Genomic DNA, 26,732 nt, shown 5'->3' on the forward strand with positions numbered 1-26,732 from the left:
CGCACACACGCTACACTCACAGACTCGCACACTCGATAGGTCCTAAAAAAAAACCATAAAAACATAAGAGTGCCATTAAAAAACAGATCGCGCGCCTATAAATCACACGTACGAAATCCCGCCGGCACTTGGACCATTCAAAATTCCGCGTAATTGATGGCCGCCTTTTAATTGCTTTCACAACAAATAAAGCTGGCCCACACCACACACACACACGGCTCACACACAGCAGCAGCTGGCACAACAACACTCGGCTGTAACCCGAGACCATATGCAAATTTAACAAATTTCGTTGTGAATTCGCCAGTTTCGAGCGAAAAAAGAAAACGGAAAAGCTGAAAAGCTGCTCGCCAAAAGTTCGCTAGAGAAAACCCGAGAAAGGTAACGAAATGCAATTTCCCAATTCTCCGAAACGAGAAAGTAGCTTAAAATCGGGCAAAGTTTCCAATCTCTATCTCGTATCTCTCTTCAACGTAATGTCTATCCCTAAAAGTTACTAACTACTTGCAATCTTAGATTAAACTTAACCGGGGAAACTTAACCCGTACTAACCCCTTTGGCATTGTGCTGGGAAAACTCTGAAAGCTGAAAGAAAAGTATACGCAGATCGAGGATTTTATATATTTTCCACTTGAGTTCTGCTTCTCGCCATCCGCAAGATTTATGTTCAGTCTAAACATATTCAATTTGGCTAATGTTCGTTTTTATGCTTTCCGAGCAATTTTTATAAGCAGTATATATTTTCCATCTTCCCTTGTTTCTTTTTGTTTATCACATTTTGAGCAACACTTTTATGAGAGGCAAAGTTTATTTTAGCTTTTAGTACATTTTAATTTGATCAATTTGCGGTGATTTATATAGTGATTTCATTGTAGTTTCCATTGGGTTATTAAGGCAGTAAAGTCAAATCAAGACGGGAGTTTAGAACATCAATTTTAGACTGTTGGTTGCCACTAAACTTTAATTTGATCGGGCAGATATGGTCCTTTCTAATTAGGTTTCTTATGGATTATAAAGTCATTTAGATAATCGAGATACTGAAAGGGCAAAGAGATCATCAGATTTTATGTCATTATAGTTTATAGTTTTTTGTTTTTGAGTAGGTGTAGGTTTAAATTTAAACGATTTGGCATAAATATATATGATACATATTATAACTTTTCGGCAGATAGTATCTTCTAGTTAATTAATCACGAATTGGTATCTTCAGAAACATAAAATATTTAAATAATAGGTAAAACCCTTTTGAAAAAATATCTAAAATGCCTTTTATATTGTCAGGAAAATTATAATATAATTCCGTTGGCATTGTCATCAAAATTTTTTAACTCCCAAAGGGTTACAAAATCAAAACACCTTCAGAACTCATTTAGGACCAACTTTTGGCTCCTTTTCCCTTCGCTGAATTCGCACAAAATTTGTTAAAGAACGCTTAAAATGTCTTAAACCGAAATATTCAATCCCAAAAACATAGCCAATCATACCGAAGTTGAAACAACGAAAAGAACTTGAGTGAAAATAACAAAGAAAGCCATCCGAAGATTCGATCCTCGGCCAGAGAGCAGAAAACTATGTGCAATGTCAAAATTTGTTTTCGATAGTATGCTGCCAAAGTATCCACAGTTCCAGCCGTTTATCAGTTCGCACCACCTAACCACCACCCCCCCGACTTCGTCATCTGCAGCAGTAGCCGCCGCTCTAGCCGCCGCCGCCTCTGCCGTGAGCCACAGCAACAACACCAGCGCCAGCAGCAACACCAACCACAGCAGCGGCAGCCCCAGCAGCAGCAGCAACCACAACAACGTCAACCTGAGCGGTTCCGGCGGATCACTATCGCCCAGCCAGCTTAGTCAGCACCTGGGCCACCAGTCGCCCCACTCGCCGGTCTCCTCCTCGTCGCCGTTCCAACAGCACCAGCAGCAGGTGCAGCATCTACAGCACCAGCAGCAGCAGGCGCAGCAGGCGCAGCAGGCACAGGTGCACCACCAGCAGAACCACCAGTACTCCTCGCTGTCCGCTGCCCTCCAGTTGCAGCAGCAGCAGCACCACATCAACAAGCTCGCCGCAGCCGCTGCCGCCTCGCACGGCCACGCCCATCAGCAACTGTTGCTAACGCCTCCCTCGGCGGGCGACAGCAGCTGCTCCCCATCGCCGTCGGCCTCTGGCAGCTCCTCGCTGCACCGCAGCCTCAACGACAACTCGCCGGGATCCGGGGCCTCCGCATCGGCGGCATCCGTGTCCGCGTCGCATTCCGCCGCATCCGCATCAGCGGCATCCGCATCTGTTGCCGCAGCAGCCGCAGCTGCAGCCGCCGCCGCCGCGGCCAGCTCCTCGTTTGCCATCCCCACCAGCAAGATGTATCCGTACGTGTCGAATCACCCGAGCAGCCACGGAGGACTCTCCGGAATGGCCGGGTTCTCTGGACTGGAAGATAAGTCGTGCAGGTGAGTTGGGGCTCAAAGAGTCGAAAATGCTTGGGGACAAAGAAACAAATCTATTAAATCTCCTGTTAAATTAAAACCAGAAAATCTTTAAAGTCCTTCTAATAGTTTTTACGGAATGATTAACTCTTAAAGTAAATATTTAAAATTCTTAATTCAAAAAACAATCAAAATTGTTTTAAAATTAAATATCAATTTAAGGTTTTTAATAGCTAAAGTCATTTAATTATTTTCATATTAAATTCTCTAATTCGTTTTTAATTTCTGCCAAAAGACTATGAATATTAATTATTATTAAATAATGCTTAAACTTTTGATTTCCTAAAATTCATATTAATGCAAACTTTTATCTTTGATCCCTTTATCCTTTTATGTAAAATTCAACTGCAACCTGCAACTCTAATGAAACAGAAGGGAGTATTATATCGATTTGGGGCAACCTCAGTTAGTATTTATTTTAAAAACTATGACAACTAACATGTCGATTCCCTGGCCTGCTCAACTTTCCCATTTTCAAACTTGTAATAAAGACAGCTTCCTCTTTATAAACAAACTTAAAATCATCTTTCCGAGAATTCATTTCGCTTGCTCTCGATTGGGCAAGCGGAAATGCCTGTCGAAACCTTGAGTTTAAATCTCCATAAACCGCAAGCCACAAATCCGTTTCGAATGCGCTCTAATTATGGGCAGGATCCTGCTTCCAGGGTCCAGGCCTTCAGGTCCCTGACCACTGGCCATTCATATCGAATGGCCATAAAGCCGGCAAATTAGAGCAGCCTGCGGTGCCCACAAGATTCGCACGCAGTCTGACCTTCCGCTGCGGCCATTTGCATATTAGTCCACTGTACGCTGGCTACAGTGAGTCCTGCTGTGCGTGGGCGTGTTCGGGATTAGTGGGCAATTAGAGGCGACCGCAGAAGGGGGCATGCAAATGGTCAGGGCACAGCGGCTCATTAGCATGTGACTTCTGGAAGGGAGTGGGAGAGTCAGGAATCAGGAGTCAGAGTGAGGAGAGCAGGGATCACACACATGTTCCCGAGGCTAATCGAATCTCCATCTCTCTTCCACAGCAGGTACACGGACACCGTGATGAACAGCTACCAGTCGATGAGCGTACCTGCCTCGGCCTCCGCGCAGTTCGCCCAGTTCTATCAGCACGCCACAGCCGCCGCATCGGCGGTATCCGCGGCCAGTGCCGGAGCGATCGGCGTGGACTCTCTGGGCAATGCCTGCACCCAGCCAGCCTCCGGGGTGATGCCCGGCGCAGGTGGAGCGGGCGGAGCCGGCATTGCCGATCTGCCAAGGTATCCCTGGATGACGCTCACAGGTGAGTCAAGCTTTACATTTATATATAAATATAAGGGTGGAAAAATTGCTTCTATCAAACAAATTTTTAAAGTGAATGTCAGATCAGTGGAAACTCACACTTGGTATTAGGGAAAATCAACAATTTACAGATCTCCTAAATTATTTACGAGGAAACAAGGCATCTTAAATGAAGAACCGATTACTAAACATTTTTGATATAAATCAAACCAATTACACAGCGGAAAAACACATTCTAAAAAGCTTGAAAGAAACTATATACTCCACAGATAATAAACATGTACATTTCACCTTAAATCAATTTCCTTTTTACGATCTATGAATCGATCTTAAAGCGTTTTGTGTACATATAAATCATTGTATTATACACAGAGATAAACAAAATCTAAAGAGGCTATAAGAATGTATTTTTTTTTTAATACGATAAGATAAATGTAGATTAGCGTTTAACTTATATAATTATATTATAATTATTTATCGAATCTGTTCCTTTCTTTCTACATTAAGAATGTGTTATTCCCAGTTTTCCGATCTTGTTTTTCCACGTGCAGTGTTCTAAATTGTTAGTTAATACCCTCACAGCTCCTATAAACAATAGATATACGTGGGGCAAACATTTTCCAATGGCATTCCCATTTCCCGCGCCATTTTACCGCCAATTCCAATTCATAATGAACACTTTGGGGCACTTCCAAGTCGTTTATTTCGCATCAGTCTTCCAGAGCGATTCGAGTCCAAATCCGAATACCAAACGTATCCAAAAACGAAATGAACGAAGAGCTAAAAAGTTGGCAGTAAATAAAAATGAAAATAGTTTGAAAAATGCTTCGCTTGTCTGTCTGTCGTCGATTTGTAATTTAAATAGCCTCAAGGTTGCCCCGCGCACAGAAACACAGAAAAAAAGCCTGGGATGTGTGCTCCGCGCATACGAAATCCAGATACAGATACTCGCCGAGAGATACAGCCACGGCTAGAGATACAGGCACAGATACAACGGCGAAAAGTGTATCTTTTTATGCGGCTAACGTAGTACGAGCGAACTCGCCTCCAAATTTATGTGGGTCAGTTTAATTTACGCGATCCGTTCGCTCTTTTTTTCGCGCATTTCTGCCGGGCAGATTTATTTGCCATTTCCACAGTGCACAAGAAATTGAGAGAATTCGGTTTTCCGCCACCCGACCGCGGGTTGAACGCCTCCTGATTAATGGCGGACGGCATATGAATAGACTGTCAATTGGCCAGAGTTATAGACTGCACATCGGTCGGCGGAATAGAGCAGAGATCGAGAGATGTATTTACTCGAGAACCCGGGGGATTTCACTTGAATTTATGGCCCAGGCATGTGCATTAACTCGTATGAGTAATTATCCATCGATGGGCCTGCAGACAGATTTCAAAATAATAAACGAAAACAAGGTGGTAATTTTATGAGGATCATTTTTTAAAAGCTCTAAAAACAGAGTCAAAAACTTACAAAGTTCACAAAGTAAATATATAAATAAATAAAAGAACTAAACCACATGCCGAGCCTTTGGAAATTATCATTTTCAGCTAGATCTGGGTGTCAGCAAATCGATAACCAGCGCTCCGATTAATCTATGCAGATTAAATATCAATTCCACTATTTTAGCCCGATGAAATTATGAAAACACATGCATTAATAAAGGTATTCAACACGCCCATTTGGCCAATACACACAGATAGACGCGATTTGCTGGCCAAAACCTGTTGGTAATAGTAAGAAGCCCGGGCCGGGAAGATAAACGGTATTTCGCACAATGAAATATTTTGCATATCTCCCGCTCACAGCGCCACAGCGATAAAATTGTCAACGAGATCATAGACGACGCGACTGGCGGCGATGAAAGTAAATACGAGCATGACGCCATTATGGCAGCCAAGTGCGCGACACGTCGACGCAGCGGGTTCTCCTCCTCGTTCCCCCCAAAAATCCGGATACTGTACATAAAGTTGCACATAAACTGCACATATACATATATACATATGTATGTATGTGAGAATCCCTCTTGCAAAAAGTCTGAGCGCTTGGCTTTCACTTGGCCAAGCCTGCGAACCCACCCAAAAAAAAAAAAAAACATACACAGACCCGGACACACGAACAACTGCCACGGCAATGGTTGTTGTTGCCGCTGCTGCAGCAACGTTTTACAGCTGAATGCTTGCCAAATGCAATTTAACTAATGAATTTTAATATTTTACGCCAAAGCGTCTGAATGAATTTTCATTTTCACATCGTTGCACCGACTGCGCCAGCAGCAACATCAACAACAATGTTGCATGTTGCCGCCGGGCTGGGGCGTGGAAAAGCCAGCAGAAAACTGGGATAACGGGGATAACGGGAGGAAAGGCGCGCCTGCACCTGATTATGCTGATAAGAAAGCAAAGAGGTTAACTTTTCTTAATTATCTGGAAAAGCGCAGCCCGACAAAGCATGAAAATGGCAAAAGCTTTTCCCGTCTTGGGATATTCGCAAACTCAGCACGTGCGGTGGCAAGACGAAGAAAATGGCCAAGAAAAGGGGGTGAAGGAGTACACAGGGAGAAAATCAGTAGAAATACATTGATATTTTAGGAGTTGCATCACTTTTCCATTTAAAACTCTTCGAATGCAAGTTTATTTATTATTATATTTTCGTACATCTACGATTATTTTCCATGTGTAGACAGAACACTGCCTTGGCCAGATAAGAAGCGTCTGGTCCATAAATTGTGCAATCATCGAAGCGACAAAGAAGTCTCGGCCTGCAGAATCTTGTACATATTAGAGATTGCCCGTCTGTCCGTCCGTCTGTCTGTCCGTTCGTGTGTCAAATAAAGTGGCAACAGCGACAAGGCAAATGCACAGAAATTTGTGTATTTTAATTAAAAATGCGCCAACGATGCCGAGCAGCTTCATCTGCTTATTAATTAGGAGGAGCCGACGTCTCTGGTCGTTGCTCCTCGGTCATCTCCCCCAGATGCTGCTACACTTCTCCTTACTCACTGAGAGTCCCCAGCATATAGATATCTCCTTCCCCATCTCCGCCATCTCGCGTGGTCTACTTAAAGCGGAGCCGGTTCAACTGGCCAGAGGAGGTTCACTCGGCCGGTGGTCCGGTGGCCCGGCTAATTCTGCTTTTTGTGGCCGGCGCTGACAACTAAATTGAAAACGGCTCGATTGAGTGGTTTATGAAGGCTGCCATGTGGAACCTCTGGGAAGTGCCAGGGGGGCAGTGGACATGATTTGAGGGATCGTCGCGGGTCTCGCTGGGTCTCAAGGCTGTTTGGCGAAGAATTTCGCATTAACAGCACATGGGGAGCACACATAACTCCTTAGTTTTGTAGTAAAAAAATATCAAAGAAAACCCATAAGCTAATTGCTTTCCTCTTTTTTCTCTCTCTTTAATTTCAGACTGGATGGGAAGTCCCTTCGAGCGAGTCGTTTGCGGCGATTTCAACGGTAAGTACCGCAATTAACCGGAAACCCTTGAAGTTAATTCCCCGACTGGCATTGAACCAATGGGTTATGGGCCCAGGATTGCGGGTAATCCGTGGAATATGATGGTTTTTTTTTTTTTTAGAGCCTGGCCGAATGGCCTTGAGAAATATGATTTACCTGCTGCGGGCGTATTTCTTTCTCTGCTACTTTCACCTCGGTGAACCCTTCTCGGCGAAATGCATTCGTCACATAGCTCCTGCTGTCCTGTCATAAATCCCTCAACCTTTGTTTCTGTCCCTGCCTTATTCAATGCACAATTGCATTGTTTATCGGAGTCATTTGCCGGCAAATACGAGTTTATGAAAAGGTTTAGACATCGCAGCCGGCAACTGTTCGCCTCTCCATGCTAATATCCCTCGGCTGCGTGAAAGTTGCAGCCGAAATTCATGTCAAGTATTCGCCCGGGATCGTAAATCAGTATTTGCTATCGTCAGGGCCCCCCAAAATACAAACCGCTGCTGTCCATAGCAAATACCTTGGAGTACATCTCGCCTGGTGACAGGGGAGAAACACTCACTCGATTGATCGATTTGTGCGGACGTCGATCTGCGTTCTTGTGGGCCTCGTTAAATGGCTTTTTATGGGCGTTTTATGATCTATTTACGATTTTACGCATGGTCTTGCGCCGTGCATAACGATCGTGATGTTATTTTGTGGACTACCGATCCCCCGTTTTATGGGCGCGATAATGGCGTTGATTGTTTGGCGAATCACCGTCATATAGTCATAGCCATAGCCTATATGTTCCATTTAATTAGTTGGAAACACGGGTAGCCACTGTCAATTGCGGCTTACAATGGGCGGTCATTAATCGGCATTCACAGTCGCATTCACATTCCCATCTAGATTCCCATCTAGATTCCCATTCACATTTCACTCGACTTAATGGCTGCTCACTTTGTAGTTTTTCGAATTAGTTGGGTCTTTGAGTAGGGCACGTAATCGATTAACAATCGGGAAGTAAAATGGGTTTATTAATTGGTTAATGTTTGGTATTGTAATTTATTGAATCGAATAAGTATATGTTTTTGACTGCGCTACTAAATAGAATAAATATAAACATGTAATATTGCAATTTTATATTTATTTTTATTTTAAATTTGCATTTATTACTCTCAACTTTAAACATAAAAGAAGCCTGCTAATGGCTTTTTAAAGGACGTATCGATTAGCAAATGAATTCAACCATATTAGTGCGCATTGCGCATACGCACTGTGGCCCCGCAATGACATTAAACACTTCCCCTCTGTCTCTCTCTCTCTCTCTTTCTGTCCTTTTCCTTTGTTTTTGGTGTGGCATGTAATTGCGAGCCGTTTAATTGCTCTCGAAAACATGGGCGAACAAATTGCGGACAGTGTCCAAGCAGTCTGGTTTTGTGGTCGGTCTTTGGGTCCCTTGGCCTCCCTGGTCTTTAGTCTCTGGAACAGGGCTGAAATCGGAGCAGAAGTACGTGCCATGGCTCGGCTTTGGGCGTCACAGATCGTTTGATATTGGAGCTGGTTAAAGTCCCCAGGCCCCCATATCTCCCTTGGGCAACTGCCACTGGCGATCCTCTGGTGTTTGTTTTGAAAATAAATCACTGGCGTTGGCGTTGAGCGGAGTCATTCGGGCAATTTACAGCACTAACAGCCGCTGTTTGACAAGTAATTAACTCACCGAGTCTCAGTTTGCCATTCTGCATAGATTTGCGGCTGGTGGTTTTTTGCTTAAGGTTTATAATTACAATTAGTTTAGGGGCTAGCTAACTTGGGAAATTAAGGTTTCTGAAGAGAGAAGAAAAATATCTACAGATGCCAAGTGTCTTTATAATTATTGTAAAATAATTTACATCTTAATTGAAATGTATTTAATAGTCTCCTCAAGTTTTAATTGTTAAACACTCATAGTTGCGTGTCAAGTTTGGATTAATAGTTTTGACAAAATATGGAAGCATTTAATTGAAATATTTGTAGCCTCTATAGCTGGTGTTTCAGTGATTTTCTAAAACAAACCGCTTAATTCTCTCCAACGTCGACACAGACACTATGATTTATTCGCATTCCCCGCACAGCGATAACCGCACGAATGGAATAATAAAATATATTATTTTTATTAATTTTACAAGCCATAATTGCGACTGGCGATAGTCTCGCTTGCCGGGGAATTGAATTATTGACTGTCTTTCTATCTCTGTCTCTGTTTCAGAGCGACCGCCTATCTCTCTCTCTTTGAACCCTGGCTTGAACTTTGCTTCTGCTGGAATCAGAATCAATATCAATGTTTCAATTATATTTTCAATATTTTCAATATTTTCTCTGCGGCAGCGATCAATGTCATTGGCAGGGGTTTCGGGGGCGCGAAGATCCGCCATTTCGTCGATAAACGTTGACCCCGCTGGGGGAGATCTGGTCTGCCCCGCCGCCTGTCGCTCCTTCTCGCATCTCTCGGAACATGGACGACGGCTGGCAAGGGTTAATTTATGAGGCGCGATAAGCGAATTCCATTTCGTTTCGGTTTTGTTTAATTTCCGATTCCCTGTGTTTTCTTTCGGTCTCTGTTTTCCTCTTTTTATATTTGGTATTTACATTTGCTGCTCCCTCGCGCTCTGGTCCTCCATTCATATTCCTATCTCGCTCCAGTACGACACCGTGTTATCGGCACGTTTCGTGTCGTTGTATTATTTTTTTCGTTTTGCGGCGGCGGAAAATTCGAAATGACACGTTCTCCGAGTTTTTTTTTTAAACTACCCCGTGCGGCTGTTAATCTGCGGTTTTAATGCCCGAGTGGTGCAAATTGGCAAAGGGGTTTGGATTACCAGGATCAGGATGCACGGGGGAAAGGGTTTTGTTCTCGGAGTGGGCGACATCCGCAGACAAGGACCGGAATGGCAGCCAGACTGGCGCGCATTTTGGGCACTGGGAATGGGCCGACAGACATGTAAATTTGGCGCAGACAAAATCAAATTAAAAGCGCACACGTTCCACAGACAATTGCCGACTCGATTCCCACCGACCGACCGACTGACTCTCCCCGCTCATTTAATCAAAGTTTATTCCCCTCTCACACGCCCCAAAAAAATGGGTTCAAAAGTCAAACAAAATCTAGTTTCTTTTGATTATATTTATTATACATATAAATGACAATTTTTAATATAAAAATTCCAAGAAACAAGTCATTAACTATAGCCATAAAAGATTTATGAATAGAAATTGATTTTAATCTATTTATTTCATCAGTTCTTTGACTTGAGTTTCTCGCAGTGCACATATGAGAAAACAAACAAAGCCATCAGTAGGCAAACTTTACACATTTCTATTAGCTTTAATATTTAATTTACACAAAAGTTTTATTTAGAACTTGGCTCTGGCGTGCGACAATTTCGCAGGTTTTCCATTTTCCGCATCGCGTGCAATGCGTGACTGCGACCATTTTCCCCCCGACTTTCCGGTTGTAATAAATTCGAAGACAGAGAGTACTTAATATTAATTTAATCGCGGAATTAAACAAGTCGCTCGCGGCGTCGGCTAATGCACTCTTTTGTGTGCGATTCTTGGACTAAATTTATTACATCTTCTGATTAATCACCGCGATTAGAGTGTTTACGATGCACTTGGTTCTCTTTGATGCGCCATAACCGTTGGGAAATGAGGTAATGGCACCTTATTAAAGAAATAGTGACAGTTAAATCATAGTTTCTGTCTGATTTTACTATAAGTCTTTCAGTAAGTTTCTAACAATGAATTGACTTATATGAAAAGTTACATTCCTGGCAGTATTGTTTCAATTTCGAGGTTTTATTTATGATCCCAGTTTCATAAAGAAATTTTCCTTTGAATAAAGAAAATCCTAGGCCTTTTGTGTTTTTAAAAATCCTCCCCTCGAAGAACTCGTTATTCCAGTTGTTGGCTTTTGTGGGAATCCTTCCGCTCCTCGTTCTCTCTCCTAATGAAGCAATTCAGGTAATTGGAGTTTCCTTGCCGGAGGAGCTTCGTCCATATACGTATAGTGCCTCTGAAGGGAGAAAACTTCAGAAAAGGAGGCAAACAATAGGGGAAATAAAACCTGTCGGTGACAAAAGACTTTCCTCTGGGATCGGCATGGCAGCAGCATCTCGCCATCAGACACCATTTTCTCGAATTACTTTGCCCGAGCAGCCATTAACAAAGGGCCAACTGCGAGTGCGACTGTGTGTGTGTGAGCCATTAATCAACTTTGTCAGCCACGAAAAAGCAGAAGAAGGCACAAGAGAATTCCAAAGGAAGTGCAAGATTGGAAACACTAATAAGCGGGTCTCCGTTTCTGTGGTCTGCGGTGCCACAGCGCTTCGGGGAGCGAGCGACAATCAATTTCTCAGGACCCCTACTCAGGACCACACCTCAATATGCGAGGGGGTACACACAGAAAAAACGAGGAATATTTAATTCGATTTATAAGAAAAGATGAAGATACCTAAGAGGTAGTGTTTAGGTTTGCCCTCCTGTCGGATTAATATAAAAATACTTTCAATATATTATGTTTAGAGCTAATTTCTTTCTCTCAGTGCACACATGAGAACTGCTACGGGTATTATATTGAAATTTCCATCCGAGGGGGATAAGCATGAGTTATGCGCACGCCTAGGTAAATATAGAACCCGCATCGATCGATCGATGCTTTTTATACGAATTTAAGTGTCACGTTCTCGTTTTGCGGGGGGAAAATGGAGTGGTGGGGATTACAACAGGAGAGGGCGAACGGGGACGGGGGTGCTTCCCCGAATGGCGTTTTAATACGTCATCGTTTCAAGTCGGCCCACGCAATCTAAGTTATGGCCGACATCTGCCCCCAAGTTCTGCATTCGAATCGGAATCGAAATGGAGATGGCAATGGGACTGGGAATGGGAATCCGAAGTTCGTGTTTGTTTTCACCAAATAGGAATAGGAGTATATATGTATATAGTATATACCCAAATATCGAGTGCGGGGACCCGTGTGCACCGAGCCGTGAACGCAGTTGGGAAAACGGGCCGAAAAAGGCAAGGAAAACCCATCGGAGGCAAACAAAAAACCAAAAAACAATACCGAAATGCGTTCGCAGTCAGAAGGCAGTTGGCTCAATTTATATGTATTTTCAATAAAAGTCGATATAATGCTTGCCAAGGTTCATAGAACGACCAAATGAACTTGGAAAAAGGAGAGAAAAGCAGCCAATGAAGGCAATCAATTTCAATTCAGTTTCCTCGCCTTTCCTTTCCCAAAAAAATATAACGCCAAAGCCAATGAGGCGTCCAAAGGGCAAGACGAGGCCAATTGCAGTTATGTTACTGCCTCGAAACCTTTTTCTCTACCCTTTATCTTTAGCGGATCGGGTATCTTAGTTTTGTGGATTCAACATTTTATATTTTGTGGAGGGAAAGAAACTTTTGGGTGGCCCAGGAATATATAAAATGAGGAAGTGCTTCACTGAATAATTTATCATATTTATTTTTGGTCATTAAATTATTCCTTTAATGTCTGCCGGAGAAATTAAAATTCTTAAGGGAACATTAAAACCTATTTTTTGTTGAATTGATAACGTTATATCCATATTTATGTCTTAATGAATATAACTACAGTTACAGGGTATTTTTGTTGCTAGCTTCCAATTGAAGTTTCGCCATTGCCCTTTGTCTTCTCTTAGCCTCCGAAAAATAAAGCCAAACAAAGGAGCCAAAAAGTGTTGATGAACCCAACGACCACCCACGAAACTCGTGTTTCCCTAAGCTGCAGATACAGCCACGGCCGCAGCCAGGGATACAGATATAGAGACAGCCACAGCTACAGATACTTTACGCGAACAAATAATTCCACTCACATAAAGAGAGTCGCTGCGGCGCCACTTCATTGTGATCATTGAATGGCCGTTGATTGTGTCGCATCGATTCGCGGCGATTTTAATCGCAAGCGGCGCACATTAAACGCCTTTCATTTGCAATTAAATTGCGGCTCACAGACCGGGATAGGAAAGGCGCAGATACGGATACAGGGCGGGGCCTCAGATTCAGATTCACATTCAGATACAGATACTGTGTGGGGGTGCTCGACTTGCGGTCAGTTGGCGACACGTGTCCCCGGAAAAATTCAAGAACGTGGCTGAAGTGCCAGTCACAGACGCCGTTTGCAAAAATCTTGCGGATTACCAATTCTAGACGCCTAATGCCATTTATAGGCCATCGCTACAAATGCTCCACAGCTGTCCGTCCGTCCAAAATTAGTTGAGCTCCCCCGCCCGGAACTTGCCCTCCTTGGCTCCCCTTCTCTCTCTCTTTCTCTCCTTTTCCGGGTGGCCCGACAAATTTATTGGAACCACTTCGGTGCGATGGGCTGAATGGGGGGCCAAAAAGAGTCTGATTTTACCGGCTTCCTTTTGGCAAGACTTTCTGGCAAACAGGAGCGTAGTTAGAGGAGTTAGTTAGATGTCTAAAGAGGGGTCTATAAGAATGTTATTAAATATTTATTTAATTTCAGATACTAACTGTAAAGAGATTTATTTATTTATTGTATCCCAAATTATATTTATTTAAAACCCCTCTTTTAAAACCCCGTTAACCTGCGCCCCTGCCTAACAACCCCCCCTTAAACCCCCTCGGAAAACACCCATTCTGCGGCTGGCTTCTTCCGTTTTCCCTTTTCACTTCTGGCCATATATTTTTCACATTTATGTCGGGTATTTTGTCTTATCACACCCTCGTGTTTGCAATGCGTGCAAAAAATGCCTTCGCTGGGTGGGGGTAGGAGGCGTGGCTGGGCAGGGGGGGCTGTGGGAGGTAAGGTTGTGCCGCCAACCACCCACGAGATTAAAAATGCCATAAAGACAGTAAGGGTGAATGGCTCTAATGGCTGCCGTTGCCGTTATTTGCCGTCCCTCTCGCTCGCACCAGCGCCCTGGCTTGGCTGTGTGCAAAAAAGGGAAAAGCGTCGAGAAGGAAAACGGAAAATGGGAAAAGGAAAACCGAAAAACTCGAGCTGTTACCAAGTTACCATGGCTCCATGGTTCGGGCGTAGAATTAAGGGCTGTCTGCACTTTCCGGAATACAGAGCAGATATCCGAAAATTCTGGCCAGATAATGCGAAAAACATATGAGAGTATCCATTACTTGCGATATTTTGGAGATAAGAAGGGTTCTCATATGTCTGAAAAACTAGGGTTTGATTTCTAAAACTATTATTAGATCATTAGGAAAATATTCTTTGAAAAGTGGAACTAAATTAGTAAAAATAGAATTATTTTATCTTATTTCTCAGAAATTTTTAACTAGGGAATTGGAATATAATTTCAAAAAGTATCTTAGATATAATAAAAGTTAATATAAAAAGTGTATTGAAAATTAGACTCTCCTTTGATGCTTTTAACACATAAAACATTCAACAGCAATGTATGAATATCACCTTATTTAAGTTTACAATTTTAATATTCTAATTTCAATTAACATTTTAGTCTTGTGAATTGTTTTCCCTGCTATTTTCCATTTTATTTACTCCGGCTACATCCTTTGTGGGCATGATACAGTTTTAATTGCAAACTCAAATAGACCTTTCTTTCCTGCTCTTGTAACACCCGCTTCACCCCTCGGAGCAATTCCAATAATGGCGTGAAATATTTGATGAGAATATATTAATCCCCCAGGAGCCAGGAGTATTTGCAACATTTGCCGGGAATTTTCTTCGCTCTTCGAACAGACAGCGACAGCTTGCCATATATTTTCCAAGATTAAGCACACAATTAGCAGTCAGGCAGGGGAAAAGAGATATGGGGTGGGAGTACACTGGGGGCGTGGCAGATCTGATAGCACAGACAACAACACTGCACATAAATTGCAGAGGAAGCATCCCCCGGCGGAGGCTTTTCCGTTGCCAGGACACCGCCACCCTCAACCTCTTAACCTGCCTCCCTGCGCGACTGATTAAATTTAAATAAATTTAATAAACATAAATTATTTGCAATGGCAGCCGGGAGCCGAGAAGAGCCACCCCCAAAGAGGCGAGCATGAGCGCAATTTAATGGCGGCTCTTACCTGCCCCACCTCCGAGGGCAACCCACCACCCCCTTGTGCTCTTCATCTTCGCCCCCTGAAAAGTGCGGCTAAAAGCCACACAAAGGCGCCAGATGTTGCCCGTGAGCCTTGTCAGAACAGCGTTTAAGCGGCTTTTCTTTCAAAGTTTAATTAGTCTTCGTCGCTCCACGAATTCCGCGCATTTGCATATTCCAAGTGCTATGGGGAAAAGGGGGAAACTCGGAGAGAAAGGCCGGGGACCGCTCCCTGGGGATGGCTCATGATTTTACCCGGGAACATTGCAATTTGTGCTAAATGCTGGAAAGATCGTCTGCGCAAAACAATGGGCGCTGTGCTGCCTCCAAAAAAAAATTGTTGAGCCATCACAATATTTTTTCGGGACCCCCAGAAATACATTCCCCACTTCAATTCATTGCGAGTGTGATGGTATATCTCCTCGGGCATGTTAAATGTCTGCCGTTTGTTTATATATCTTTCAACATGCCATCCGGGAAGTTAGTTTCGAAAATTCATACAAAATATAAACAAATCAGCATAAAACATACGCACAGCCAGTGAAATTTCTTCTCTCTCTGAAAAGAAAGAAAATGAGATAAATATACGATGGCATAAATATGCGTACACATTTCTGGATGCGATACATCTACAGATATGTATCTTTGGTAAAAATTATGAAGAGAATTTCACAGAAGAGATTTAGGATGTGAAAAGTATCTAAGAATTTTACAATTACACTTTCTGATTTTTTTTTGATTCAGTTGAAATTATACTTTAAGTCCCATAAATATCCTTATCTAAAAAATTATATTTCTAATAATAATCGAATTTTTTCTTAAAGTGCCTTTTATTATTTTGTAATGTATCAAAAGTATAAAGTAAAGTTCACAAACGATTTCATTCACAAAACCCCAGTTTATCTTGACTTTCTTATCTAAAAGTTATAACCATAAAAAGTCACATTTAAATGGTCAATTCCCGGGGCCACTGAGCTAGATCAGCATTATTTAAATATGCCTCCAGACACTCCCATAAACTAAAGAGAAGCCAGCCCCACGCGGTTTCTACAAATTCCACTCAAAGCAAATACACAACGAAATTTGCGCGCCAAAAGTCAACAAACAAGCGGAAAAAGAAGGCCGGAGGCGGGAAAGTTTCTTGTTTCTATTTTTTGGTCAACAACAACGAAATCAGGAAATTTATTTGCCGGCAAACAGAATACATACGAGTATACAGCTTGACCCGGCTAGAAATTCTAAATCGAAATTCTAACTAATTGTCGGGCTGAAATAACAAGAGGAAAACGGTGCCACACAATGTTTCCAAAGTTCTTTGTCAAACGATATGTAAATTTCTTTATTATTTACCAAAACGAAACGAAACGAAAGGGAAAATGGGAGCCAAACACTAAACACGAAATACTCGTACCCGAAATGTTTGTTTATTGTACAATTTTGTGTCGCTTGATAAACAAGAATTCCAAGTCCCCGCGGAACCACTTTCGAATGCACACACAGATACGCACACACACATAGCGGCACTCTGGGGCAAACTATGGCGCTTTTTACCGCCCCCTCGTCGCCCCTACCGCAGCGTGTGTGTGTGTGTGTATCTTTATTGTACGCTTTGAATTGTTTTTATGATTTTTATGTCATCATAAGTTTCAGTCTGCGCTGTTTTTTTTCAGCGTCTCGTTTTCGTATGTTTCTGCGCTTATTTATACGCGCCGCTGTTTATTGAACAATTACGTTTATGATTATTAATATTTTTAATTGTTAATGTCATTGTTATAGACGCTGTCCCCGGTTTTGGGCCATAACCATTCCCATTTCCATAACCATTCCCAACCCATTATCATTGCCATTCTCAGTCCCATGACAGCGTCGGCGCCTTGGGATGATATTCCCCAGCTTGTTGTTTTGTCACCTCTCGGATTCTCTCTATATTCCCTCCGCCTATATGCAATAGCCCCATCGATCCATGGGCCGATTGCTCCATTTTGGCGGACAACGCCACCGCGTCTGGAATTTCCCGCGATTCGGAATACCAGAAACAGATTTCTGGCTCGCAGGTTTTATTCAGTTTTGTTTACTGGCCGCCGACGCTTCAGTCAATTGCAGCCACGATTTATGGCGCGCTAATTGATTTTTAATTGGAAAATGGTTTTCCTTAGCAATTGTGCAACGAACCGGTTCGACGGGCTAAAAAAAAATTAAAATAAAACCCCCAGACAGCCGCTTAGCGCTTGTCAAGTCTATCGAAGCGCTTTCAGCTAATTTATCGATCAGTGCGCAATCGAAAGTCATCACATTGGATTCAATTATGGAAATTTTAATAGTTTATAGCAAGACGTAATCGCAGCTTAGTGCTCATTAAAATAAAAGTAAAAGTTTATTAACAAATGTTTAGATTTATTGTTGATTTGAAACACTAAAAGTGAGTCATACCCAAGGAGAATAAATAAGTTATTTTGGGAGAATACTTTTTATAAAGTGTTATGAAGAAAGCATCTTTGCTTATAAATTGTAGTAATAAAACACAACAATTAAATTACTTAACCGGTTTTAATGAATCTCTTACATTTTTTGATACAAGGATATAAGGATTCCCGTCAACAAAAAATTTAAGATAAATTCCAAATTAATTTTTCGAAATAAATAATTACATGTAGATCCATATACAAAATATCACAATTATTATTTATAGAATTATAGAATTTTGTCGACTTAATCTTGAAAAGAATAGTGTTACGATCCGCTTAACCATTAATATTTTTCATATTTTGAATGAATTTCTCGGTGCTGGGAAAGATCATTGAACTCGAAAAGTCCCCCACAAAGTCGCTCTCTGCGAGACTCACTCGAAACCCGAATTGAAACCTTCGATTTTCCATTTTTCCCAAGCGGATTTAAGGCTTTTCGAATGGTTTTTTGAGTGGAAATGCAGCGGCGTTGGAAAATCAATAACAAAGTCTATGACTCAATGTGTTCTCCCTCTCCTTTTCGCTCGGCTCCACGTGTGAGTGCGCTCACTTGTGCACCCTCTCCCTCTCTCCTGCGCTTATACCGGTTTGCCTGCGCCGACTCACCACTTCGCTCAACTCCCCGTCCCGCTCGCTCGTGCTCAGGCGTTGCCATGCCAACGCTCTCTGGCCGCTCTCCATGGGTGTGTGTGTGTGTGCGAGTGTCTACCTGTGCGAAGGCAGACACTGCGGCAGCCATGTTGGATTCCATCACTCCGCTCCTGCGAGCGAGTGCAGCCATCCCGCTCGCACCTGCGCCCTGCGCCCCGGCGGCCATTGCGGGCGTCGTAAATCTTGTTTAGGGGCGCGTGTGTCCTGGGAGTCGTGATTTATGGGACGAATTGTAGCTGCTCATTGTAGCGTGTAAATAATTTAGATTAGTTCGCTATTCCCGGACGCAGGACTCCGCAAAAGGGGGGTTGATTAGAATTGAAATTGCTTTTCCCCGCTTAACTATGTCCTGTTCTCATTGTGCTCTGCCTTGTCCTGTCCACTCCAAGCAGCAAATGTATTTCCCATTTTATGGCCGCTATCCGGGAATTAAAAACATAGCACTGCTTTCGCAGGAAGAGAAATTAATTTCAATTTAAAGGGATGCAATTATGCTTTAATTTATTTTAGAGGTTTGAGCCTTAATAAAATTTTAATTTGCCAAGTCATAAAAATACATCAATTAAATCAATTACTTTTCCTCTTATTATGGTTTCCCTTAAAACTTACACGAGTTAATATAATTTTCTCAGCTAAAATTACGTAAATTTTTGTTATAAAACATTCTGCCAAGTCAATATCCATGACTCAGCTAAGCCGCTTATCAGTTCAGGTAAATTCAACCGTCACAGGCTCATCCGTCCGTAAATGTTTTGCCAACTGCTCAATCTCATAAAAAATGCAGCAGAAAGTCGACAACAAAAAATCCAAGTGATTTACAACTGCAACCGGGAAAGATTCACAAAATCTGCACCTTTCATAATATTACGTTAAAATTGTACCTTTCTTTGCCGGCTTTGTCGCTGGAAAGTCGCAACTTGCAAACCATAAAAAATTGCTGCTGACAACGAAACCTTTTAGCAGAAAAACTCCACACAAAGGCGGCAAAAAAGAGCAGAGAGACATGAAAGCCATAAAACGGCAAGCGGCTAAAAGTGAGAGGCTGCTAGGCTCTGGCACTGGGACAGCAATTTGTAGATAGCGAATTTTTGATTTCCGTAACATAAACACGGAGCCTGTGCCCATTCCAGGCGCATCTTCGCACCGTCGCGCAAAAAATTCGCACAGGTAGCGTGGAAAATTGCTAAAAAAGGCAGATACAACAAAAAGTAAAGAGAAAACAAAAAACTACAGACAGGAATGTGTGGCCTGCTGCAGGGAAAATCGAAAGAAAAGCGCTGGCTGGCCACCAGGGCGAGACCTGCCGCTGGGCGATTCGGTGCCGGTTGCTTCACCCTTCCACGCACTGCGTGCGATGCCAATCCGCAGTGGAATCAGGTCCCGGAATGGACCCCGGGGAGTCCGTGTCCTGGGGCGGCGACGGCTGCTGACGTCAGGTCTAGTCTCTCATACCCTTCTGGTTGGGAAAACTGTTTGTTTGCCTCGTAATTTGCAGCCAGACATTCGCAGTGCAGCGAATCCACAATCCACAAGCCCCAATCCTCAATCCCCGAGCACAAATCATGGGGCGACATGCCTGACATGTGTTGCTGCTGGCCGTTAAGGCGGGCCAGAGTTCCATTTTCGACTGTCTGACAGCGTCTTTGCAGCTCATTAAGCGTTGCCAAAAAAAAAAACAGCGACAGCATCACCATCCCGACAGCATCTGACATGACTTTCTCTGCTCTTCCCCTCCACAGGCCCCAACGGATGCCCCCGAAGACGAGGCCGCCAGACCTACACACGGTTCCAGACCCTCGAACTGGAGAAGGAGTTTCACTTCAATCACTACTTAACCCGGCGGCGGCGCATCGAGATCGCACACGCCCTCTGCCTGACCGAGCGCCAGATAAAGATCTGGTTCCAGAACCGGCGCATGAAGCTGAAGAAGGAGTTGCGAGCAGTCAAGGAGATAAACGAACAGGTAAGGTCTCCAATTTCATATCGGCCTTCAAAGAAGGACCCTGTTTGGTCACCTTAGAGATCCCCAACCGTTACTAACTCCACCTTGTTCTCCCTTCTCTAGGCGCGTCGCGATCGCGAGGAGCAGGAAAAGATGAAGGCCCAGGAGACGATGAAATCCGCCCAGCAGAACAAGCAAGTGCAGCAGCAGCAGCAACAGCAGCAGCAGCAACAACAGCAGCAGCAACAGCACCAGCAGCAGCAACAGCAGCCGCAGGACCACCACTCGATCATCGCACACAATCCGGGCCACTTGCACCACTCCGTCGTCGGTCAGAACGATCTCAAGCTCGGCCTGGGCATGGGTGTCGGCGTGGGCGTGGGCGGTGGCATCGGACCCGGCGCCCTTGGCGGCGGCTTGGGCGGCAACCTGGGCATGATGAGCGCCCTGGACAAGAGCAATCACGACCTGCTGAAAGCGGTCAGCAAGGTTAACTCCTAAGCTGGCCAGCGTCGAGCCAACGAGCCCATCTTCCACCAGCCGCACCACTAGCTCCACTAGCACCACACCACCACCGCCGCATCGCGTCGCGTCCTCGTCTCTGTGTAGCGCGCGAGATAGAAAGCAGAAGATAAACTCGAAAACTAAAATACGTAAAGTTTTACATAGTAAATAGTTGGATAAGTCTACAAACCTACAAGCACACACGCCAGCGAGTGGGTCCACTGGCTCGGGGGCTCTTTGCTGGGGCCAGCGATTGAATGGCAGTGAATCAAAGCTTTCTGAGGTTTCCCCCAGGTGCCGTTGTCTATGTGATAGAGCAGCGCCTGCGATTTCCTTCCAGATCTCCAGTGAGAATTTGTGTATCCGACATTTCTTTCCCCTTCGCCAACGCGCACCACGCGTCCAACCCCCAAAACTGCCAATTCAACCCCCAGCGAAGAGCCCGTGGGCCAGGGGACTCAACGTGGCAATATTAATGGATAACTTGAACTACTTAGAATAGCGGTAAATGCTTAAGGCTGGAGTTAGCAGGAGACGCGATCTATATAAATGAATATTGACGAAATGAGCGATTTTTGATAGTCAGAGAACTCCGTTGCCCGACCTCAATCGGCTCCCAATGGGAGCGGGTTGCGGGGAGGGACCTTGATGGATTCGAGTGTAAAATTATTTGCGACTGCTGTAGGATAACCTAGTTCGATATTTAGAAGCCACGTTCGACTATGTTTGACGGTCTATGAACACCTATATATACGCATATGTATGTGGATATGTGGATATGCTTACAGATTAAAGATACTTACATATAGAGTTATAGAGCGTACGTTTTGTATCTACTACCTATTTATTGGATATTTCTGTTTATGTTTTCGACACAAGAAAACCCCTCTTCCAATGTTTTGTTTAAGCAAAGTCTCTACTGTGTGTTTGCCGTATTTTGTTGTATACCAACGCTTGAATACAATGATTTCTTCAATGCCATATTAATCTTAATTCGACTCAGATCGATTCGATGTAAGCAGCAAAAGTATGCAGAGAATTGCGCAAATATTTCCATAAATACCAGCTGTAAGAAGGAACGGTATGCAACATACCCGAAAGCATAATCACGATTTCAAATACGTAATAATAATAATAATAACGAAACTAAATTTGAGGTAGGAGGAAGCCGAGAAATTGTCGTTTTGCCAGTGACTAAAATTTTAAATTAATCTACGATTAAGCGAAGGCGCAGAGCCTGCCAGTCTACAGAAGAAAAACAAAGGAAACACTGAAATACGTATTAGATTAAGGTTGCAACAACGGAGATAAGGCCAAGTAGGGAGGGATATAGAGGAGGAGACGATCGGCACGAACCCATATACGTAGATTTCAAACTTCCCGAAATTAAATTTACCTAGCATAGTCTCTCGCGGATTGCAAGTTGGATTAAAGTCAAAATCTATTTATTATACACAACCGAGGCGGAAGGCTTACATAGCGCATATTTACATAAACAATTATTGACAAATATATATGAGAATATATTACAAATATATATACAACTATGAACTTATATGTGTATGTATAATACCTAAATGTATGTGTATCTAGTATGATTAACATTAAATGCAGTCGAGTCAGAGTTAAAGTCACGTTTTGCCCACAGCCACACCTCCACCACGACTACCGCATAAAGTCAGCCTCCCCAGACCGCGCCCTTCCTTCTGTATTCAGAGTCCCGTGTCCTTGCAGGACATTCTATCTTTTCCGCGTTCTCCCCTTTGTTTTGCCTTGGTTCGAGTGATATTCACGGGTGGTGACAGCCTTTTGCCTTGTTTCAAGACCTGATTGGAGGAACTCAGTTGTTTCCGTTTCCGTTCCCGCTTCCGCATCCGTTCTGTTTTTGTTGCGTTTCAGTTTGCTTTAAGTTGAATGTTTAGACTATTCGGATGGCCTAGCAAATTAGCGCGTAAATTAATTAATTTTGTTTGACCTTAATGCTAAAACTTTCTGTTAATTTTAGTTTAAGTTTAGTTGTGACGAATTGTGTATTATATAATTTTATGCGATTTTAAAATGAATGCGAAAAACAATTAAAGAACTCTTGTTTCACTCTCCGCCCCCCACTGACTGGGAGGCCACTGCAACGAGATCCCATCCATACGCCGACCTTTTCGATGAGGTCCAAAAACTCGAAATCAAATTAAATATTAGCTAATGGCTAACGAACATAAATACGTAGAGTCAAGTCGATAACTATTTACTAACCAACCCAGTTTACTTACCCAGCCAGAAATATTCGGAATTTGCGATAAATCGAGAGCCCGCATATACGTAACTGAATTATATTCGAACCTTAAAGAGATCCTAGTATTAGATCGAGCGATCGAGAGGTGCGCCCCAATATTTGCCATCTTAATTGTACATAAAACTGCATGAAACTATATTAACGATAAGAAAATGAAATATAAAACCTAGAAATCGTATTTCGTTGCATTCGGAGCGATTTCGGCCAAGGGAATGAATACAATATGAACCATGAGTTAACCAAATGAAGCGAACCCAAAATAAAATCGAAAAATAACGTTAGCATAAGCCAACAACAACTGCAGTGAAGAATTAATAAATAAATCAAATCAAATCAAATGTTTTTAAGGTGATTGTGGGAAGGGGATAATGAGAGTTTAGTTGGTTTTATAATATGGAAGAAAATATGATATTTTATTTCAACAAAGGCTTGAGTTGCAATACAATTTATTGGGCTAGTAATTTCCAATCCAATAATGGATTAAAACATTTATTGTGTGAAAAATCTGGATTCCCTTAAATGAAGCATTTAGGAAACTGTCGGAATATATTTTCTATACTTTTCCAACGACCTATACCATAATTTTAATTACAGATTAAATTATTCCTCTAAGGACATACTTTAATATATGTTCGCAATAATATTTAGCAATTTATGGCTACTCTCAAGTAATCCTAGACATATATCAGAGCATGTGTTTAGCATCGACTCCATTCTATAGATTGCCTAATATATATCCCCATGCGAGGCATAAATTACCACTTGCTAATGCCGCTGCCGCAAATATTAATTAACGAATGCCATTTTGCGCAAATTGATTTCATGGCTCGTCGCAAGGACGATTGGGGTTAGAGTTCGCACTTTTGGCTCAAGGGATAGATGGAGATTCTTCCCCTTTTCGGCCGAAGGATCCTGGCATTTGCAATTTGCAGCGTGGCCACGTAGCCGGAAATGTTGCAAAACGCCTTTAATTAAATTTAATTAATGCGGCAACAACTCAACGGATTATGATAATAAGCGCACACATAACGACGCCATTTACGGCACACACTAGCACATGTGTGCGAATCGGACGAAGGACGTGGGGTGAAGGACGAAACACATAGAAGACGCAGCCCAGACGATGTACCCATCCCATTTCTGGAGCTGCGACAGCGTAATGGCAGCGTCAACGAGCCGAGTCCTTGCCAGAAACGGAAACGGAAGCCCCGGCACCCAAATGGCTCATGTATGCAATAAAAGAAACTTTCGAAAACGTCAAAATGGCGTTCCAAAGATTGCCCCATTGATGGGGACTAGCTTGGTGGCAAGTGGGGTTCCGGACGCCGGCTTCGTTGGGTTCACGGCGGATGTCGCCGCCGCTCTATATGCGGAGCACGTAGAGGAGCCGGGCATAAGTTAACATTTGGATGCTGTTATTGGAAAAGTTTTCCTGTGTCGCTCAAACTGCCCCAAAAGGCGATCATCGACGCGATAAGGCAGCGCTTGAAATATATTTTATTTCATATGCCAGGCGAAATTGCTTTTAAGGCAAACAGTCCCAAGATTAATAAATATTATAATTAGGAGTTAAAAGTTATTTATTTGTATTAAAAATCGAATGCTTTATACCTAAAAGAGTCTAAAATAAAAACAATTTCCTCTCTCGAATTGCTTTTAAAATGAAATCCTTAATTTTTTAAACATAAACCGCACAGTTGGCGGTTCCCATGATTTAAATCCATTGGAACACCCATTCCCGGCATATGTTTTATTCATGCTGTATGACTGTATCCACATTCAGAGCCACCACTTCTCCGCGACTCAGTGATTCGGCGAATCCGCGGATGGCGTTAGTCGGCCGTGTAATTCTAATGCCGAATCTCACATAAACTCTGCCAGTTTATGGCATTCAAATTCGTTGGCACTGGGCTGAGCGCGGCCGAAAAAGAATTACAATATTTTGACAGGGCAAACAAAGCCGCAAATGCCGGGATCTGATCCTACTTTAAATTCCGTGGATGCTGCGGCATATGCGAGGCCTAATTACGGCGCATCGCAGATGTTGCCATCCAGGATTTCTGGATTTCTGCCAAACAAAATGGCTGCCAATTACCGAGCGCATTGCGTTTAATTGAAACATAATTTTGCATAAATAAAACAAGGCATAAAACACCCTGTTCGATGGCGTCCTCACCCCCAGGTCATCAGGACATGGCATTAATGCCATTGCGAAGGGTGTGTTGGGTGTTTCCTTTTTTCTTTTTTTGTGCTTTTGTTTAGCAAGTGCAAAAAGGGTCCCAATCCCAGTCGCAATCGAAAATGGTATCTCTTCCTCAGATGGTACATCTCCCAGCTCACAGCTCATTGCGAATGCACAGGTTGATTTTATCCCCTGGCACTTTTTCCGGAAGAGATTGGCCTCGTCCCCGACTCCATCTCCTTTTCCGGGCAGGGGTAGGCCTTTATGGATATGTTGTCTTTTCCCCACCTCAGCCTTCCTTTTGTTGCAAAATTGCACATCCCGCCGCGCTGCTACATCATAATTTATTAACACGGCGAAATGAGTTTTTGCCTTTTTGCAGGCACTCGTCGAGCGCAATTTTAAAGCCCACGGCGCACATTTATCACAATTTTCACTTTTCAATATGGCAGAGAAAATTGAAAAGTCAAGTTTTCAATTCGATTAATTGAAAGTGGAGGGAGTTGAGCTAAAAAAAATGGCTGCTGTCAAGCAATTAAGAGGTTTTTGGAGGAGTTTTAAGGGGTTTTTATAGCCTTGAAGGGTATTGAAATTTTAGCCAGAAGCTTGCAACTCAGTGAAGGAGTCGTTTCCAACCCTATAAATCATATATAGGCTTGATCAGCATCATCTGCGGAGTCGATCTAGCTATATTTTGGAGAAAAAAAATTTTACAAATTTTTTTGGAAAATTTTATAAGGGGTTACATCGTTAAAATTGTGAAAAATCGAAAAAATTTGGATTTCTTAAAATTTAAAATTCAGTAAGCAGATTTGTTAACTTAAAAAAAACTAGCATAGACAAACTTTCCGAATTGAAATTAATGCATTTTCAACGTAGTTATGATCGACTTAAAATTAGGGATTTTTGGGTTTTCAGTCACCCAAAAAATGTATACACTTTCTCTAAATGGAGATAAAATCTTAGACTATTTAAAACTCAAACTGAAACTAAAAAAGGTCAGTTTACATGATAATTTGCTACTTTTACAGTCCCTGTTGAAGAAAGTAAAATAAAATCTGACTGTCGAAACAAAAACTCAATTCAAAAGCCCAACAGTCTTCAACCCTGGCCCCAAACAAGGACAGAAGAAAGCCTACAGATGGATTACTCCACAAAAGAATGGCAGGACCTGTGTATAAATGCCATTTGCCAGGCAATCCGGCCGCTGTTATGGCGCTCATAAGACCCCATTGACATTAACACTAAATTTCAACTAAGCGATCTTCAATATATTATAATAATCCGCCAGGAAACCAACCGACAAATGTGCACCGCATTCAAATGGAACACAATCTTTTTAATACGAGCACCCCAGAGCCGGAGCCACCCCCAGCGCCAGACAGTCAGCCAACCCTGCACCCAAC

General features: G+C 42.8%; 1 protein-coding gene across 1 annotated transcript; it reads left to right on the plus strand.

Moving 5' to 3' along the window:
• Positions 1-23,400, plus strand: abd-A (abdominal A). The gene is made up of 6 exons (XM_017162188.3): positions 1-381; positions 1,475-2,444; positions 3,512-3,768; positions 7,179-7,226; positions 20,148-20,371; positions 20,474-23,400. The coding sequence occupies exons 2-6, from the start codon at positions 1,579-1,581 to the stop codon at positions 20,849-20,851; spliced, it is 1,773 nt and encodes a 590-aa protein (XP_017017677.1). The 5' UTR covers positions 1-381; positions 1,475-1,578; the 3' UTR covers positions 20,852-23,400.
• The last annotated feature ends 3,332 nt before the right edge of the window (positions 23,401-26,732 follow it).

The sequence above is a fragment of the Drosophila kikkawai genome, chromosome 3R (genome assembly GCF_030179895.1).
Source record: "Drosophila kikkawai strain 14028-0561.14 chromosome 3R, DkikHiC1v2, whole genome shotgun sequence".
Taxonomy (NCBI): domain Eukaryota; kingdom Metazoa; phylum Arthropoda; class Insecta; order Diptera; family Drosophilidae; genus Drosophila; species Drosophila kikkawai.